Source organism: Haliotis rufescens, unplaced genomic scaffold (genome assembly GCF_023055435.1).
Source record: "Haliotis rufescens isolate VD_foot unplaced genomic scaffold, xgHalRufe1.0.p SCAF_6, whole genome shotgun sequence".
Classification (NCBI taxonomy): domain Eukaryota; kingdom Metazoa; phylum Mollusca; class Gastropoda; order Lepetellida; family Haliotidae; genus Haliotis; species Haliotis rufescens.
In genome coordinates, this window is record NW_025964334.1 from 41,296,843 (window position 1) to 41,317,845 (window position 21,003).

Genomic DNA, 21,003 nt, shown 5'->3' on the forward strand with positions numbered 1-21,003 from the left:
ATGAAGGTATGGTTGCAGGTGAACAGGGAGGTCGATTGAGATCGACAGGATCTGGCACCTGATGAAGGGGTCGAGGAACCATGGATTAGTCATAGCTGGAGACGTTACGTGGAAGTCAGGTCCTGGGCCCCGTTCCACAAAGCGATCTTAGCACTAAGGTGATCGTAAGTCCAATACTTTAACATAGGTTTACGATCATCGTAGCACTAAGATCGCTTTGAGGAACAGGGCCCTGTGCCAAAGTGAGCAACCAACTCACTAAGCACACCGTTTCATAGCATGTAGTGTGCTATTGTGCAAAGCAAACCATTTCATATCATGTAGATGCTGCAGTCTGCTCACACTAGTGGTGGAAACATAAGTTTCAACTTTTATGAGAGAAAACAACTCAACTCACTTGTCATGTGATTGTACAGAACTAAAATTATGAAAAAAACATATAATAAGTAAGATTTACATATACTACTCACTACAAGTTTAACACCCACAATTGGAAGGCTACGCGTTTCAATACCTACTCAGCCATGACCGATTAACTCTAGTCCTATGAAAATAACTGGTGTTTTTTTCAGTTGTGTTGAGTAGTATATAAAAATATTACTTATTGCTGCATGATAATTATATGGATAATTACACACTGTACATAAAAGACTGATTTAATGTTAACTTCCCATCTTTGTGGTGTTTCTTAACGTAAGGGTGCAGGCAATTAGGTGAAAGATCACATCAGCTTTGCCCTGTTCAAGGACTTTTTCAATTCATGGTGTTGCTTATTACAGATTGGATTTTCAACTCATCTCCACTAAAACACTATGTTATCCTTAAATTGGGCACCTTTCAAAAGTAATAAAGTTTGCACTACCCCAGTCTGTAGTGCAATAAAGTATAGTTTTGCAATGAACTAATATAAAGTCCAAAGCAAAACTATACTTTATTACATTACACATGGCAGCAGAGTTTAAAATCAAACTTTTAGTAATACTATATATCTGGAATCATTCAGTTACACTAGAAAGACATGTATGATCAAGTCAAAGGGGGTGGTTGGTTCAAATCCAAAGAATGTAAAACAGGTATTATATGTCATTTAAAAAAACCATACTTTCTGCATATGATGTTTCATAATGATATTTGCAGAGATGGCTGAGTTACGGGTCATGGTGGCTATGTTTCAAGTCGATTTGGAATTCTGTGAGCACTTTAGCAGGGGTAGAAACTAACATTTTTGTTCCACTAGTCCTTATAATGATAACATATAGCGACACCCTTAAAAATGGTAAATTTCTACTAGTCCTTATGATACCTTAACTATTGGCCAGTTTGTCAAGGACTACAGGACTAGTGGCAATTTCTAACGCTGACTTTAGAGACACCCCAGCTGGGATTATTCATGCAAACTTGTGTCGCAAAGACAACAGTTAATGACGGATGGATAACCAGATGGATGGACGAATCACTACAACCTAAGCTCATTTGGCATTTGATTAGATTTAAACTAGAAAGGTCTGTGCATTAAATGCCAAAAAACAGCAAATTCATCTCCACCCTTTTCCTAAATGTCTCAAAACTGTCCCATCAGAAACATCTTTCATGAACCATTTCAGCTTGACCTCATCAGCTTTCAGTTGAGCTCACATACCCAATACCCCTTGAATCTGAAAGTCCCAAGTCCCTTTATCTCAGACATGAACTGCCTAGATATCATACGTATAAAGTTCCATCAAATTTGGATTGGAAATGCTCAACATAACATGTACAGAAGATTTTGTTCTTATATACATCACACTGAATGACCTTCAATGTCTTCCAATCACATGCAAGAACATAACTTCTTGTAGGTGGTGAGGTGAAATGGGGTTTAACATCGCGTTCATATTATTGCACTTATATATAGCGACATGCATGTGTGTGTGGCTACTATTTACAAGTCTTTACATGAGTTAATGACCTTCAAAGCAGCTTGACTTTTCACACAACCACATTTTATGACAGGTATTGGGTTAAATGATTAGACGTGATTGGACAATACAATAATATGACAGTTCATACAATTTGAACAATGTTTAATAATTGACCCTGACCTCATATGGAGGTCACCCAAAAGTTGATGTAATCAAGATCACACGTAGAGATGGCTACTAAGCCATGTCAAATTTCAATCATAAATACTCAAGTTATCTTCTTCACAAGATATTTTGATGCTAGTTCATACCGAGTGACATAGACCTCAAACATCATTTCAATCATATGTCAGAAATACTGATATTACTCCACATGGCTACGTAGGAGGTAAATATCACCAGGGATTTAACTAGCACCAGGTCCCATAAATTTGAAACATGGAGGCATAAACAAGTCTAAATAAGTACAATATCACATCTCTGATGATCGTTTCATGTGTCATGAATTACAAATAACACAGGAATTAGTGCATTGGTGCATGTTGTAAATGGCACCCTGATCACGTATAAAGTCTCTCATAAGTGCATGGTTGAGAAAACCAATTGCAGCAGTGGTGGGGGAGCTTTAATTGAAGCAAACACATGAAGCAGCTACCCTTGAAGCAGCTACCCTTACAAATGTCTGATTAATTACCAGGAGTATGTTACTGCCCACTACTTGCAATGTTATTACTACCAACTGACCTGGAGACTCTCCGTCAATCTCACTGTTGACCATATCAGTCACAAAGTCACTAAGTGAGGAATAGGATGAGCTGGTGCTCTCTGCCCCTTCGCTGTCACTGCCACTCTCATCTGTAACAAATATCCATAATTCATAAATGATGCATTGTCCTTGTGGTACCATCAAGACAACAGCCTCCATCAGATAATTGCTCCTGGGAAAAATCCCACAAAAATGTGTGTTATATAATGCATTATCTCATTGATTTTGTCAAACTAAACACATCTATTTAGAATCATAAAACTGTGTTACAACTGCCATTTCCTTATCAAGATTTCAAGCACTTTATACATCTTTTGGTTCTGTATTTTCAGAAGAAGTAAAATAATAATGCTACCATTAAGAATTTGTTCACTGTTCACAAACTCCTATACCTTCTTGACCTAGTTGTCATGTGAACATAATTCATCATAGATTACGATTAACATCAAGCATTTTCAAAAGGAAATGATGTTCTCTTAGTGCCACTGACCTAAAGAACTACCAGAGCCTCAAATCAGATTCCAGTACCTTGCCCCTTAGCTAACATAAAGCAAAATCTGAAGGCATTTCCACTGCAGCCATACCACTTTAAGGCATCTTTTTTTTCTTATTGTTAGAGTGGTTGCTGTAGTAACCGGACACTTATGACATACAACAGTTTTATAAATAGCCCATATATACTACACACATAACTTGAACGGTGTTCTTAGGCCTTACCGCCTCAGTAAATACTCTTGAGTGCATGCCTTCCCACGAGATCCCTAATGCCCAGTAATAGGTGGTGTTCGGGAGCAGGGAATATGAGGGGAATTTTTGTCATCACATTCTGGCAATAATTCCACAAATTCAGAGTCTGCCACAGTTCCATCAGGAAATGCACAAAGGTGTCAACGTTCTTTGATCTTATCAAGCTGAACCATATTTGGATTGGTCATTGCTGAAATCTTCCTCTGAAGGTTAGATCTTACATAGATGTTAATGTCCCTAGACATGGCAACCACAAACTAATTGACCTGTTGGGATGATCTGTGACTTGTATGATCATATCCTGTGTCTTCCTGTACATATCCTTTGAAAAATGTTAGATGATCTGGCTTCTATGTACACGAGATCTTGCACCGGACTTGTCAGAGTGTACCAGGAACATCAGATGTGATAGCAGTTGTATTTGAAGATATATTCTGCTTGAGTTGCTTCATCTGATCTGCTCACAGTCGTCTTCGTAGCCATATGTATATATGAAGCCTGATGAGATGTATGTGTGCACACCTGATAATAGGTGCCATGATGCGAGTAAATACCCATGGTGCTATTGATCTGCGGACTGGGAGTACGAGAAATTTGTAACAGTGTTCGTTTACAGCAAATCAAGTGGAATTTTGGTGTACTAGCCAGAAACTCCTTCTTGAGCCCAGTTGCTGACCATTCGCATCTCTGACATGCTTTTCTTTGGTACAAGGAACACTGGGGAGTAACCTTTGGTGTGTTATGTGCTGTCCAAATTCCAATCGTTTAGCCTGGTGATTAACGTCTGTATGGCCAAGTTCCAGATGACAACTTGGTCCCCATCAGAGGAAAACACTTTTCTGTAGGCCAGGACACAAACTCTGGACACAGATGGAAGTCTTGCTTGTATCAAACTTTTACAACCTCAAGAATCCAGTCGTAATATGCTTCCAATTCTTGGTATATGCCATAAGACATCCTCCCACTGGTCCCTGAGTTGGTGTAATGCTTGAGAATCAAATCCATAAGCAAGGCTAGATTGATAGGGTTTGCATGAAGATGTGTCATTCAGAGAGTCAGGCACAGCAATCTAACCTTTCCTCAAGGCCCGGTTGTGTAGCCAGCTTTTTGTTTCTGCAGAAACTGCCTGGAGCTGTCCCCTCGATCGTCACTCTTGGTTCCAGAAGACCTGTCTCACCAACTTGGGGTGTCAAATGATTCCTTCCCTGAAGATCTCTAGTCGGTTCCCTTGGTCTTTTTTTGTGTGCACAAGCAGAAAAGTTGTTCATCGAATGCTGAAATCTCTCAATCGTGTCTCTTCTGTCTGTTCACCCAAATTGCCTAATTCTTGCCGACGGTAACAGCATCCTACTGCAGGAAAACTTCACTAGTCTATGGTGGTCCTCATCAATTGAACTGATGTCAGGGAATGGATGATAATGGTTTGACATGCCTGGTTCTTCTGTGGTAATGGCAACCTGTCAACGTCTTTTCATTTATAAAGGCTCTCATCTGCATGCTTGATGAATCATTTCGTGAAGCTCGGCCATAAAAGGGTATGACATTTGAGGTGGATGATGAAGCTGATGGTCCGTAAAACCCAGATATTCTAGGACATAGACTCCTTTTCTACCTTGGGTTTTAAATCTGGCATGAGGTGATACAGCTGTCCAATCAAGTGTGTGAGGGAAAGGCCCAGTTTGAAGCTGTCTAATGGCAGAGGCTCCTGTCAATACGTCCATCCATGTCGATGTCTGTCATCGTCCCCAGAAGCAACTGCTGTCCAAGGCCCTGAGTGAGTGAGTTGGGTTTAACGCCGCTTTTAACATTATTCCAGTTATATCACGGCGTGTCAGCTTAATGTGGGAGGAAAGCCCGAAGTGATGCAGGTCTCAGACGTTTACCACTTCGGTGAAACCCACGAGCACGGGTATGGTGCTGACAAACCTAGAAACATAATTGGGGCGAACCGGGACTCGAACCCACAATCATAGGTTTCTCGCAAATCTGCACAGCGAATCGCGGCGCCTTAGACGACTGGGCCACCCGTGCCCCCCCAAGGCCCTGAGGAGACCGCCAGTCTTCATGACAACTATGATCCAATGGAGCCCCCTGGTTACTGCAAATAGCAGTATCTGAGCATGTCTAGATAAATCACTGTGGAGGTTGGATGAAGGGAGCAGTTTTAATAAAGTTATACAATTCTAAATACATGTGTTCAATTCAAACAAACGTTAATGAGACACTGGCCATGTGTCATGGTTTCCAGGGCCAACTGTCTAATGGACAGTTTTCCCATGGCTAATTGCCCTTGAATCACCATTCACACATGCTCACCTGTAGGAATTTCATCACTGTGAATCTCATTGGCTGAGGAGATGGCAGCACCCAATGAAGAATTCTCATCATATACTCTGAAGTCTATGGGCTGTAGCTGATGTGCGTACCACTTTGGTTTGTCTCCAATCAGTGACGGGTCATATACCGCTGTCTGTACACGTAGATAAACCACATTCTGTGGACTCAAAGACCACTCAGCAAAATATTCGACAGCCTGAAACAAATAACATAAACACATGAGCTATGTTAAAATGACTGTAGTGTTACCCCCGGCCTCCTGTATGCCCATTGTCCATTGCTTATTACTCATCTATGATAGCTTAAGTACTGCTTGGCTTCCATACTATCAGCGCTAATAACTGTAAAGTGATTGCTTCCATTGTCTATGGCTAATCACCTATCAGCGCCAATCATCTGTTGGCTTCCCTTGCTAGTTTTCTACCCTTTGTCATTTTCCACCTTTTGGTATCTTATTAATTTTGCTGTCCTTACATGTACATATATATATGCTCTCGTGCCTTAAGACATTCATTCACCTGATGAAAGAGTAAGCATATACTCCGAAACATTGTGTTCCTCATAATAAAGAAGTTGACATCCATAAATTCTCTTCCTGACAAAAAGACTGACAACTGCTTTTAAAAAGTTCCATCAAATATTTCAAATCAAGATATACTTGCTCGTTCCCAGTGTCTCCAAATTGTGAGTATTGTACCTGTGTGCGAGCAAGCCTGGCTGTGAAGTGAGTCTTGATGGGCCTTGACTTGAGGAAGCTGTACAGCTGGAAGGCCACCACAGGACGTGGATAGAGGCGCAGAGTACGGGTGTGTTCACAGAAGTTACCCATGATGTTGGCAGAGTTGAAGAATCGGATCTTTGAGGTACAAAGAGTCAAAAGGTATCATGGATCTTTTACAAACAATTGAGGATTGTTGTATGTTGTTTAGAGTTATTTGTTCTACTGTGACATTTAGCATCAAATTCTCTCTATGATGAATAAAGTATTAAGACATAGCATGAATAAAGCTTCTCACAGGAAAATACAACCTATACATGTCATGCCACATATGATGTATTTCTCTGATCTGTATATAAAATGTATATTATAATGTTATGTCCTATAGGCATGTGGTCTCTGGTGCAATAAAACAATTATTTGCTACCAGTACTTAATCATTAACAGTCAACAAGGAATAAAATCAATAAATACTTTAAACATAATTTTTGTCGTATTCATATTTGAATGCAAATTAAAGATTTGAAGGAGAGCAGCCATCACAGGTTTCCTTTTTCGGTAAGATTGTTTAGCAATAATCTTGGCAGCTACAAGTGCTGGCTGTATCTTGGATCATCTCAGTTTGTGTCATCGTTATGCTGGACTTATCACACACCTTAGCACTGATAAGCCTAGTTTTCTTGAAGTGTGATCCATGTATTTCTATCTAGGATTCAAAGTGACTTGCCCATGGCAGATAAATTTGGAAAAAATCATGGTTTTGTTCAAAACTGTTTGTCATAACTCATAATTTTCTAAAGTTGAGATGTAGTTTAACATTGCATGCAACTGAATCATGAAAACTGAGCAATAACTAAGCCTCTTCCTCTTTATTGGCACATCTCCAAAGCCAAACAAATTCATGTGGGAAACAAATTCATGTGCACTGAAACTTGCTGCAGGTTAGGAGCTGAGCAGGTCTAGACACATCCCTGGTGACATGGTGGGAACACGCCCTATCACAAGTCCTGTTCCACACACCACAATAAAACATAGTTGGGGGTAATATCAAAGTTATGATTCATTATTAATAAAAAACAAACTGTTATTACAAATGCACAATTTAAAAGGGAGGGGAAACAATTTGTTAAGTTTTGTTTTTATAAACAATTCTTTAATATTTATTCATTTAAAAGACAGCGTCGGACAGAGATTGTTAGGCGTCTTATGACGTAATCAGGAGTCACCCTCCATTCCTCGCTCAGTGCCTGTACCATCTGATTTCTGTTCATTGGAGGATTGGGACAACATCAGGCATAACACAAACTTTTTCATGGACAGAAACTGTTGTACAACACGAGCTGTGTGAGGTCTTGCACTGTCCTGTATAAACAAGGTCATGGGATTGTACTGCGAGACAGTAACACGACGGGAAGTAAGGTCTGAGTAACACTTGGCATTAACATTTCAATTAATGACCATTTCTGTCCTCTTTCAGCAACATATCCCTTGCCAAATCAACACATTGCCACCGCCAAATGGTACAGTCTTCTGAATACAACAAAGAGCCGTTCTTTTTCCAACACATCGATAGATCAATGTCACCCCATGACACACATTGTCAATTAAGATATTGCCAAAACTGAACTTGGCGTGCCCTATGAAAACGCTAAATCCGATGTTGCCTTGTCAACGTCATTCCTCTGAACAGTTGATAGGTCCTGATACCATGCCCTCAAAGTGTGTGACATGGTCTGATGACTGATGACACCTGCAAGCCCACTCAGTGCAGATTATGTTACAGTGAGGAATCTGTTACATAGGTGCAACGTACAGAGATAGGGGTCCTCAATGGCGGTTGTGATGCAGGGTCTTCCCCTTCATGACCTGTCTGCAGTTCTGCCAGTTGTCCTGTAACTAGGCATCAACGTGGTGATTGTCATTTTTGTAAAGTGCATGATTCTCACAACGTATGCGTACTGGTAACTTGCCCCTGACTGCACCATACCAATTACTCTCTCGCACTGTTTAGCAGTTAGTCTTGCCATGTTCTGTGGTATTTCACGGTTGATTGATAACGTTTGTTTACCACGCCACCGTTTTTATACACTTTTGTGCATGTGCAGTGAACCTTTTCTTCAAAGTGTCATTATAGACGTGCAGCATCTCCAAAATGCAGCTACTTGCTACGATTTTTCATTTGTTATGTTCTGTCAAACAATACTATCACCTATCTGACCTCACATGAACATAAACTATTAATATTTTTTTTAAAAATAAATTGTTATACTTTCATACAATTGTCAGTTTATAATAAATTATTCATATTATTGATTGATCAAGCCTTTCCTGACATGAGTGGCTAAAGTAATGAACTTCTCACTTTCAATTTTAACAATGGGCATGACTTCCTCATTGACTGATACGATTCATATCGGACACATAAATCTCCCAGATTTCTACTTACTGTTTATAGTGTGACAGTTTAGATATAACCGAAAACAAAATATTTACAAACCTTCAGATCTTTTTAATGAACAACTTGTGCTAAAATTAAGTTTTGCCAGCTGTGACACAATAGTGATTAGTGATTTGTTGTAATTTCTGCCGCCTGCATATATATGCAGCTTTATGTTCATCTAGCTGGTCTCTGTACACCTACCATGGCTACTCTGGTAGCAACATCTACTGAGTCCACATCATTGCCGTAGATGAGCGGGTTGAATCCAGTCTGTGAAGAGAAACTTTCACGTCGTTGCCATGCCTCTGGATTTTGAGCAAGAGCATCAAGGTTTTTGATTGGCTGAGGAGTCATGCTCATGCTCGCAAGTGCCTGCAACCAATCCCCAAGTTAGTGTGTTAGTCATGCAGATGCAGCCAACAGCAGACCTCTTCACAAGTAGTCCATATTAAGGTTTTCATTTCAAAATATCTTTATTCTTATATTACAATGTTACAGAACAATCCTGCAGGGCTTGCTCCTTTTGGAAGTTACTGGCCCTTCTCCAAACTAACTGGCCTACAACTAAATGGTGAAGTAGCCAAATCAGAGCCTGCGAAGCCACCTATTTCAGAACCCCTCACCCCTAAAACGCTGTTTCATGCACTCCGAGATTAAATTTTGGCTTCCACTTGCCTCATTTCATGGCGATTAATGAGCAAATAAAGAAGTTGTTGTACACAACATTACAAAATGGCGGCCAGTTGTCATTCTGTGGAGATGAAAAATTACAAACATTAAATATTCACGGAGAAAGGGTGAAATTTTGACAGGCCTGATGGGCAATCAACTTTACTTTTCAGCAAGCCCTTTGTAATTTTAACTGGCCACAGGCCAATGGGCCAGCAGTTAAATTGACCCCTGCAATATGAAGAGGTGTGCATTTTGACAAGGGGCCTTGCTGTTAGTAAACAAAATATATCACATGTTAATGATACACACATTGTGAAAATTTAGATTACATAGGCTACCCTGAACCAAGCAGTATTGATAGAAGAAGTCAAATGCACAACACACAGCATCAGTTTTCGCATGATTAATCTATTATCATATTTCAATGATTAGACAAAGTTAAATAAATATGAAGTTGAAAACATCACACTAGTCTGACAAGCCCAAGTTGTTTGACTATCATAACGGTATATATTCTCAGGCAAAGACTACTAGTATTGACAATATAATAGAGAACCAGCAGGCTAGGAGGCTCACCTGAATGCTTCCAGAATATAATAAAGGTCATAAAAAATATAAAACAAGAATATATGTAATCTTATCAGTAAATAAAAATAACAGAAATGTTGTTGCTACAAAACAGCATGCATAATTAAAAAAAATACAGATTTATGACTTGATGAAAATTACCATAGTTAAATTTAGTTTGGATATGTCAGAGGTAAGTCCTACTTTTACAGATTCCACTGTATATACAATTCTGACCCTGTTATATGGCTATGAACCAGGCTTCCTTCATTCCATGATACATACTCTCCAAATATAGTAGGCTACATGGTGAAAATAAGAGATAACAGAAATACAAAGAGGTATAGAGAAATAGTAATGGATGGATAAGAAAAAGGAAAGGCTAGGTGTAACATGACAATCAACAGAACATGTAGGTGGTGTATTGTAAGGGTGTATTGTAATATTTGTTTGTTTGTTGTTTAATGCAGCACTAAGCAATATTCCAGCTATATGACAATGGTCTTTAATAACAGAATCTGGACAAGACAATCCAGTGTTTGACATGAGCATCAATCTACGAAATTGGGATATGATGACATGCATCAACGAAGTCAACGAGGCTGACCATCCATTCCCTTCAGTAGCCTCTTCCGACAAGCACAGTTGCCTCTTAAGACAAGACCACAGGGGTATGTACTGAAAAAATTAACGTTTGAGATGATTTGATCAATAATGGGTCATGCCCCACAGATTTGTCAAATATTTGCTTTTTGGCGTGGCAAGGTCTGAATAATTCGAGGGAGTCTTGTCCACTGCTCTTCCAGCGCCTAGCCCAGTTTAGCTAACATAGCAGGTTGTCTTTGACATTGGCATACAAATCTCAGACGTGCTCTGTAGAGGAAAGATCCGGACTGGCTATGGCATTTTCGTGATGTTTTGCTGTTGGAGGTTAATCAGTTACGACACGCCCACAGCTATCCAGAAAGTCAAGAGTTGATTAGATTTCTAAGACTAGTTTTAGGTTAAAAAAAAATATTCTTGGTTCTCAGGCAACGCTGCATCATCATAAAGTCCACCCCACATTTCGTTTTTATTTCCATTTTAAAAAATAAATAATTAAAAATCCTTAATCCACATCTCGAACACATGACCTCACCTGTGAAATGCTACAATACTTAAAAACAATGTGATCCAATATAACGTGCAGTTACTTCGCTTTTCATGCGCACTGCTTTACTGCACATCTCGTGTTATGGTCATGGTGGCAATAGGAGTTTGTGTGCTTGCATTGCTGTTTGCAAATTTGCAAATACTAGACATGATGATGGGTATTCAAATACAAATTCAATGGTATTTGTGTACTGTATGAGGGACAGAGGTTATTTGTCTCGTAAAATAAGCGGGAAATCGATGCTAATTTATATACCCCAGCTATAAAGCGAATCGGAATGAAGCACATCACAAGTGCATACAAATTCCCAACATTTGCAATAAAAATGTGCTTCTCTTCCGCAGAAAAACAAAAATTACATCGCAGCCCTTCAGCGTATTCAGGGAAATGGAACATATTATAACAATTAAACTTGGCCAATACAAACTTGAAATTTGAGATAAAACATCTCTAAACATAATGATTAGCCGATTAAATTGTATTTTGTTCTGATTGGCATTGTTTTATATGCAGGGATTAAGATTACCGTGCGTCTTGTCTCGTAAACTAAGCCGGAAGTAGCATCCAGCTGTACACACTTTTCTCGGAATCTACCGATGATTCGGCCAATAATATAACTTTAAAGAATTTTGATACAATGAGCGGAAGAATTGTATCTGAAACTATTATTTTATCAGGAATAATTTATTCCAATATCATATTAGTTGCAGCTTTACTATATACGTATATGGGAAATAAATTAATTGTCATAAGCGTAGCACTTTGGTTCAGCTGGTCAGCATTGCCAGAAATGTTTTTGATTGAAAGAATTTGACCAATCACCGTTGAATTGAATAAAATTAATAAAATAGATTACCAACATAAGTCCAGATATATTATGAACTCTTTTTACAACCAGACAGTGTAATAACATGATTAATTTGAGTATTTCAGTACGGATTTGTTGACATGGTATTTCCGGTGTTCCATGCCAACAGTAATGTCTTTGTGTTGCCGAAAAAAACATAAAATACTCTGAGTATAAGACGACGACCCACACAACTTGAAAGCCTCCTATTTCTAGCTATGAAAAACTCACCTTAAACACAGCGATATACGGATTTGGATTCTTATTAGTGTGTACAAAACCCAAAAAAAGAAAGAAAAAAAGGGCCGGCGGGGCGGCCAACCCGTCCGCCCGTCCGCCCAATATTTTCAATACGCTTTTGCCTGAGAACCAATTTTTTTTTTTTTCCTCAACCTTATGGGATCATTAATACAAAGCTCCATAGGCATATTTTCAGAGATGTCGACTTTCAGTCAGGTGAGCTAAAAATGCAATAAATCCAGATACACAAGGGAAAAAAAAAGACAGATTAACGGACAGACAATCCATCACACCATGAGGTCACTTGAATTCTTGGTTCTGATGAGCAAAAAACACCCCAAAATTTCTGTTCAGGCTTGCAGAATTTTCAGGTTAATTTCTACCCCAGATAAAATACAAAGCAATTCAATGCCAGATTGTCAAATAGAATATTAAGTTTCGGAGACACTCTACTTTACAGAACAACAAGAAACATGAAACAGTGTGAATACTTATGCAAAGATCAATTTTATGATACTCAACCCTGATAACTTGATTTCTGATTTGTGAATTTGATGCATAATTCATGCAAACCAGACAGATTATGAGAGAGCAGTTGAAATAATCAGGTGTTATTAATAATAGGGCTGGGATGGGTACTGAGTAGGGCCCGGGTACCAACAGGACTACCTGCATCCATGACAAGTCATGTGATATATTGTATAATGACAAAATTCACTAAAACTCCACGGTTACCAGTTGGTTACACAACATATCACCAATGTTCGCATTTCTGTCTAACTATGCACACATTCCTTCTCACTTGTATATGCTTGAATAAAGATAAACTTCAGTCAACTTCAGTGTATGCATGACCAGATTGTTTAATATGTGTATTAGGGCTGGGACGGGTCAAAATTTACTACCCGGGTACCCACCACCCTATTACCCGACCCCACCCTGGTACCCTCTGTAGGTATTCAAACTGTCCGATTTGGAAAAGTTTTACCGTAGCCCTGGCAAAATGTACTTAGATAAAACGTGTAAAACGACCCGCTCACGCATACACTGAAGTTTAATGCATGAAGTTTTATCTTTATTCAAACCTATAAAAGTCAGAAGGAATGGGTGCATTGTCAGAAAGAAATGGGAACATTAGTGACTTATAGTGATCATAGAGTTTTAGATAGTATTTGTCATTAAACAATATATATCACGTGACTAATCACGGGTCTGGGTAGTCCTGTGGGTACCCAGGTCCTACTCAGGACCCACCCGACCCGAGTACCCGAGTTACCCGTCCCAGCCCTAATGTGTATCTAAATACCTTTTGCCAAGGCTCTGATAAATTAATTCCCAATCAGACTTTTTAGCACCCAACTCTTGAGACCTACAGCAGGTACCCGGTAGGATCAGGTAATAGGGGGGTCGGTTACCTGGGTCGTAAATTTGGACTTGTCCCAACCCTAATTTATAATATCATTTACTTACAGTTTATTATAGTCTTGTAAAATCAATTATGTATAAAAAGAGCATTTTTTCCTCTATCAGACACTCTGGCGTCTATTAATTTTGTGCAAGTCATTGACTCGACAACTATAAGGATAAGAGGCTGGCGTGTATTCTGCTTATGCTGCCACCATGGCCACAGTGGCATCTCACTACCTTATCGAATCTCAAATTCTAGTCATGTAAAGGGTACATTTGCAGGAAACAGTCATTATTAATCACCAACACATCACAGTCTAAGAGACCCGGTGTCTATAATAGAGGCCCGGCTTCTATTGTTTGGACAGAGTGTATGAGTCAATTAGAGGCCAGCATGTACAGGAGGTACGGCATCTAAAAGAGGAATTAAGGTAATATATGTATGAGTAAGTAACAGTAATATTTATCGAACAAACATGGTGAACACTCTGTAAGTTAAGTGAACATTATCATGCTTTCCAGTGATACTAATATCAAAGAACAGGGAGCTATCTATTGAGCTGATAGTGGAGCCATTCCATAGACATTCAAAAGACATTCATGTTTCAAACATTCCCTTTCAAATGCACCTTTCTACGTAAAAGGGTCTATGAAAGATAAACCTAGAAACATAATCGGGGCGAGCCGGGATTCGAACCTGTGATCATAGGTTTCTGGAGTCCCCAAGGGACGCAACTCTGCACAGCTAATCGCAGCGCCTTAGACGACTGTGCAGCCCGGGTTTTTTGTTGTTGGTTTTTTTTGGGGGGAGGGGGGGAGAGAGAAGGGGATGAGAATGTCTCAAAACTTAAGGAATTAAGTTTTCATCCGACATTGAACCTGTAAACTGGTCTATTATTTCAATTGTTTTCTTATAATATGAACAAATTATGATGTCATCATGTGGAGAAACATACATGCCAAAGTTGAGCTTCCTCAGTTTGGTGACAAATATATGACCAACCATGAGATAAGGGACCTTTGGGTGAAAAATCATATTTTGAGTTTTATTTTATCTTAAAACTACAGTATCCTCAGAACCAAAAAATACAATTCACATTTCACAAGCTTCAATTCATATTTATTACGTGGCATCAAACATTTGGACTCATTTTCCGAGTTATAACTGTTCATGTTGCAGTTTTTAGATATGTCTCATGAACTGAAAGTAGACAAGTGTGCTGAAAGGTTTTGAAATAATGATTTTATTACATCACGAACTAATGAGAGAGAAATAGATATTTTTGCATTGTCCGCACACATGGCGATCTTCAATGAAAAAAGTCTTTACAACGTCACAGCACAATTGTATCCTAGCACCCATAAGATCCCTTTTCTAATGATGGGTCACATATATTTCAAAACAGCCGTGGCAGCCATATTGTAAATCAGATTAAAACCTCTTGAACCAATTCAGGTGTCAACATTGGTGGGAACACACATGTGAAGGCTCAGCTTCATTGGTCAATTTTCTTTCTGTGGAGACTTTGTTTACAGTGCGAGAAAATGCATTTTGAGACTTTAGAAACATGATCAAGGTCAAAATTTAACGTATCGCAAAAAAACGGAACATATATGTTGACCCTCACAATAAACTACACATGGATCAAATTTCATTACATTTTTTAACAATTATGATCAAGCAGGTCATGACATAAGCTCACTTGACTTTCAGTCAGGTCAGCTAATAATGAAGATTTGTAAATCTGAAATATAATTAACAACAAATAACTTTGACCCCGACAACATATAAAATATACCCTAAATTCATAGCACTTTGAGCAATGAAAGAGCATACCATTCAAGATGGGTCTAAGGACATACATAAAAATTAATAAAAGATCTTTATAATGGGAGAAAACTGACGGGCCAAACACAAGATACAATGTCTGTGATGAAAATTAACAATATCAACATCAACATTGTCTGGTTTGATTCATGCCTTCCTTTTGCTGCTATGCTTTAAATGAGGGCCTACTTCCTACAGCAAATACAGGCCACCAGTCAATACCCATGTGAGATCTTTTAAGTCTCACCTGCTTGAGATGCGTCTTAAGGCTACCGCCTTCAGTATCCGGCATTGGAGGAAGCACCTCTGCATTTGTGGGCATGGTAATCTGGAACATTGTTGATATGACAAACTCATTCCATGGGCATATCTTAAAATGAGATTGAGTAGAAATACAATGCTTGCATTTGAAAAAAACAAACATAAAGCAACTGCTTTCAAACAACATTGCTTCTGAAAGGAGTTTGGGAAGAGAGGTTTATTTCAATTTTATACATCCTTTCGTTTCTAGCTCCAATAATATACATATTTTCCTGTGTATATATAAACACTTTGCCCCCGAAATATGCAGTTGTGTAGGCAGGGTGCACATTATACATGCAGAAAATGAGTTCATTTTTTACCTAAAGCATGTTACACAGGAAATAGCAAATCAACAAACCTGGACTGAAGCATGCACAGTTCATCCTGTTATAAGACTATCTGGTTTTAAAACAGTTCCATGTATTTCTAGCTCTTTGTTTTTTCTTCTATTTTATCTATTTTATTGTTTTTATTTAAGATTTCATTAATTTTGGCAAAATCATGTGTGAACTGATCAGCAATTTAAATCAACTAAACATTATTTATTATGATCACATTCAAACTCCCTGTAGGTGATGGAAGATGTTGTGTGCTACTTTCTTGATTTTCTGAATGCAAAGAAGTCTTTACCTTTGACTCTGATCGCTTCTATGAGGGAGCAGATGTATGTGACACATAAACCTCAATAGCCTTTTTCGATTCCATATTTATCTTGGCAGCCTTCTTCCAGGCTTATAAAATACAGTGGAGAGAGGGGCACAAAGCGAACATCTGGAGTCAAGTGACGGGTCAGGTGGTGAGATGAAATGGGGTTTAACATGCATGTGTGCGTTTTCTAAACATGAATACTCTGAACCGTCCAGTCCTTGTTAAAAGCCCTTAAATGCCATGCAGGGTAACAACAAGTATCATCTTTTAATGTCTTTTGGTATGATGCGGCCAGGGATCAAACACCTGAACTTCCACTCTCCGGGTGGACGCTCTACCACAAGACTACGGAGGCTGTGAGTTAAGTGTACAGAGCTCAGCCCTATGCTTTGAGCAGGTAGGGTACAGGTTGCCAGAAGTCATATTTTCCACACTCTATGCAGGTGGATGAAGTTGACGGAGGAGTCACCATCCAACCCACAAACATCACCAGAGATACTTCTGTGACAAGCCCAAACATGATACTTAGTATCTCTGTCTGTCATAGAAAATACACAATAGGCTACATTCTATACATTTGTGCGTAGTGGATGTACATTTCTGCTTCACATTTAATCCTATTTATATGACAAAATGGGCATATCTGATGAAATGCAATGTTTTTATACTTAACGGACGCTACCCTGTGCTTTAACTTCCCTACTTTATACAAACAGACAGTACTGGAACAAAGAGACAGTTGAAACAGACTACAGTCCGTGCCTTGGCATCCACAAGTTATTCCTCTTGGCACCTACTCCCTCATATTCTTCACTGTATAACAGCAGACAGTAACGTAGACAGTGGCGCCAAACGGTAAGGCAGAAGAGGACGCAGTCAAGGTGGGCCTATAGGTGTAGCTCATGTTTTACCTCTCCTGATGCTACACAGTGCTTTATTCGACTGACATGGAGCAGGCATGCTGAAGAAGCACAACAAAACCATCCGGCAAGAAACCCAGCAGGCGACAGCAAGGTAGCAGTTCCCAGTGCGTCAGGCAAGTTGACCAAAGCTACGAGTACCCTCAAAGTCTTCCACAGAAAGGTTGTGAAGATAATGACTGGAAAAGACAGATGTAGAGGACCAGAAGCACCCCTCCATGATGCACTGGTCGGAGATGGATGGTGGGCCAGCAAGGAGACAGGGCACGGATGTCATGTGGATTTGAGACTGCTGGAGGAGGTAAGTCAGCATGACAATGAGCTCTCAGGACAGCAGAATAAAGCCAAAGGGAGACTGTATTCGAGATATCTGGCTGGAAATAGGAATGAACAGCCTCTGGCGCTGCTCACGATGCTGCTGAGACACCCAAATATATCGTCATAGGGCCCGAACAAGGCAGAGGATGAGCTCCACGTCATCATCTACACCAACTATCTCCAAAAGAGACGGGACGTGAAACTGCCGATCAGTTTGGCCAGGCAGTTGATTTTTGGTGACCAAAGACCAGCAAGGACCAAGGTGAACCAGGCCGTGAGGCTGCTGGTCAAACTGAACCCAGGTCATATCCAAGGCATTAAGCTCGCTAACCCTGGCTGCTGTTGCAAGGGCCAGGAAAAAGCAAGTCTTCAAGGTGAGATCTTCAAATGAGGCAGAGGCCAACGGTTCATACGGGGCCAGGGGTAACACATGCAAAACAATATTGAGATCCTAAGCTGCAGGGCATAAATTCTTAGTCTGGTCCTCCAGTTGAAAACCTCAGATCATGGTAAAAAGGGCAGTCGAAGAGGACTGGGGAGCGGTGGCATGCAGAAGGACAAGCAGAAGGCCTGGAACAAACGCTACTTGTCATCATTTCAGGAATGAGTAGAGGAACGATGAGCTCTCCGCAGCACCAGCCAAAAACCTTTTAGTGATCAGGGATTTCTGAAGACATGTCAGACATGCAGACATTGTAACCGTCAGGGTCTGGATGCGGCTGTCTGGTGTGAGGATTGAGCAGCAGATTTGCCCCCTGGGAGACCCAACACAGAAACTAAATCCTGGCCGACCAGTAAGGGGTGACCAAAAGCAGATCCAGAGGACAGGTCTGGCTGCTTTATCATTTTATGAATGACCTGGGGGAGAAGAACATGGGGCAGAAAAGCGTATGCACTTAGGCTGACCCAGGACAGAGCAAGGCCGTCTACCCCCAAGCAGCTGGGTCCGGGACTGGATACACATACACCGGACACTGGTGGTTGCTCACCATGGCGAAGAGATCGACGTTTGAATTCCCAGGCAGGAGCATCCATCCCGTGGGGGACGGATGATCGGGTCAGGACAGGGAGTTGGCTAAGATGCTGTGATAACCTGGAATACGGCAAGCTTGGATCAGGAGCAGGAGACTGTTGGTCAGATGAAACAGGCGAAAAAGGCTGCTCCAGAAGAGAAGCAGACTGTTGATGTACTGGTAGTACACCACCGTGGAGTTGTCCGACACGATCAGGGGACAGCTATGGCAGATGAGCTGACGCCTATGAGGAAAAGCCCAAATGACTGCTTCCAACTCAAGATTGTTGATATGCCACTCGCATTCCACTGGTGTCCGGAAAAGCCGGAAGCGGCTTCCTGGAGAAGGTGGGTGCCCCTTCATTGATACACATGGTGCCCCGCCATGTGTATCCACGCCCCTTCATTGTAGAGATGCGTCAATGAAGAGATGGTGGGTGGTCTTGAAGTTTGTCATAGATGAACCACTCAAGACGTTTGATGGGACTTGCCACCACTCCAGGAATGGGCGTAATTCCCTCAGCAAAGGAAGAAGGGGGGAGAAAAATACTAACGACTTCGATATACAATTGTTGTAATATATAATAAATTACCATATATCGCCGTCTATAATATAAAGCAAACCCGCCTCCCTAAGGCGACCCCCAGTGTAAAAGCCTTGCTAATTTATATACCCCGTCTATATGGGGATTGAATGAAGCACATCACCAGCGCATAAATAATCTCTACATTAAAAACATGTTTGTCTTCCACAGAAACAAAACACTTGTATCCCTTTAGCGAATTCAGGTAAACAAACAGGCGATAACAATTAACCTTTAAAATTTGAGAAAAAACATCACCAGTCATGATGATTTACCAATTTAATTGTATTTCCTATTCTGCTAGGCATTGTTTTATATGCAGAGATTAAGATTACTGTGTGTATCCTCTCAAAAACAATCGTATTCAACATAATAAGCACCTAGGGTGCTCTCAAAATTAGAAATAGGGAGCTCTTATTAGAATATAATTTTGATGAGAAAAAACAGAGTTGAAAAATCGTAAATTTCTAGGTTTATGTACCTGAAATGATACCAAAGAAAAGTCTAGGCGTACAAGACAGATATATTTTTCCGGAATTCAATTGCTCATAATTAAGGGTGCATATAACCCACGAGTGTGTATGGCTCTGGGGTGCTCCAATCCTACTGCATCATACTGCACCTACTGCAATGAGGTGGGAATGAACAAGCAGCCTCCTGGGCCTCGCTGCTTCAATGTAGGCTCTGAGGGTACAGATGGGACATAGCAGAAGCTCATCCTTGTCCCCCATCCCAGCGATGGAATGGAGGGATGGTATGGTAAAGCGTCTATTTGGTTGGCCTGGCTGCTGATTTTTGGAAATAAAATCCAAGCACATACTAAGATGAACAGACCCTCTGGGGCGTTGTTCCCACTGTACTCGAGAGACATCAAGAGCGTGGAGTTCACTGACCCTAGCTGCTGTGGGTGGAGGTAGTAGGAAGATGGACTCCTGAGTCAGGTGTTGAAAGGAGGCCCTGTAGTGGTTCATAGGGACATTGTCTAAGGTGTCTTAGTACGATGTTCAAGTTCATCGTTGGAGGACGGAACTTCAACTTCTGGTCCTCCAACCTGAAACTTCTTATGACAGCCGTCAACTCCAGTATTGTGGACAGCTGCCTGTCTTGGGCAACAGCATAGACAGTGTTGGTCATGATAGCTCATCAACTGGGACATTCCTGCACCCGGAGATGTGTCTCGCTCTGGCCTCTAACGAAATCCCATCTATTAGGTGGTAAAAACACCTAAAAAATCTGGTTCAAGAGGGAGGTCGTGTGGGTCGATCCCTGCTTGTTGATGACTGCTGGATTGTCCATGACGATCATCAACATGGCGTTGGTCAATTGGTGAGCCCAATGTTGTACTGCCAGGATGACAACTTCTAGTTCAGAGTGTTTGTTCTGGAGACCATTACTAAGCCCTGCCACTGTCTGATCTAAGAAGTGGGCTCCCCTACCTTGGAGTGAAGCGTCTGCGAAGAGGTGATGGGACGACTTGAACTCTGTCAAGGAGATGCCTTCAGTGGAGGTATAGATGTAGATGGTCTGGCAACATAACTAGGCTCTGTAATTGCTGGCTCCTTAGCTAAGGTGCCAGAAACAGTGTTGCAGTCTGA

The 21,003-nt window shown here is 40.5% G+C and overlaps 1 protein-coding gene across 7 annotated transcripts in view; it reads right to left on the minus strand.

Moving 5' to 3' along the window:
* The window catches only part of LOC124110751 (MAP kinase-activating death domain protein-like), a 194,843-nt gene that overhangs the window by 132,485 nt on the left and 41,355 nt on the right, over positions 1–21,003 (minus strand). For 6 of the 7 annotated variants that reach the window (XR_006857326.1, XM_046470131.2, XM_046470130.1 and 3 more), the window contains exons 7-11: positions 15,871–15,951; positions 9,111–9,281; positions 6,449–6,607; positions 5,731–5,947; positions 2,646–2,756 (exon numbers count right to left, since the gene is read on the minus strand). Coding sequence is in view for 6 of the 7 variants with exons in the window: in XM_046470131.2 (XP_046326087.1) it covers positions 2,646–2,756; positions 5,731–5,947; positions 6,449–6,607; positions 9,111–9,281; positions 15,871–15,951 (739 nt within the window). In the remaining variant the exon portion in view is untranslated. The remainder of the gene's footprint in view (positions 1–2,645; positions 2,757–5,730; positions 5,948–6,448; positions 6,608–9,110; positions 9,282–15,870; positions 15,952–21,003) is intronic. The other variant, XM_046470132.1, reaches the window with a different exon arrangement.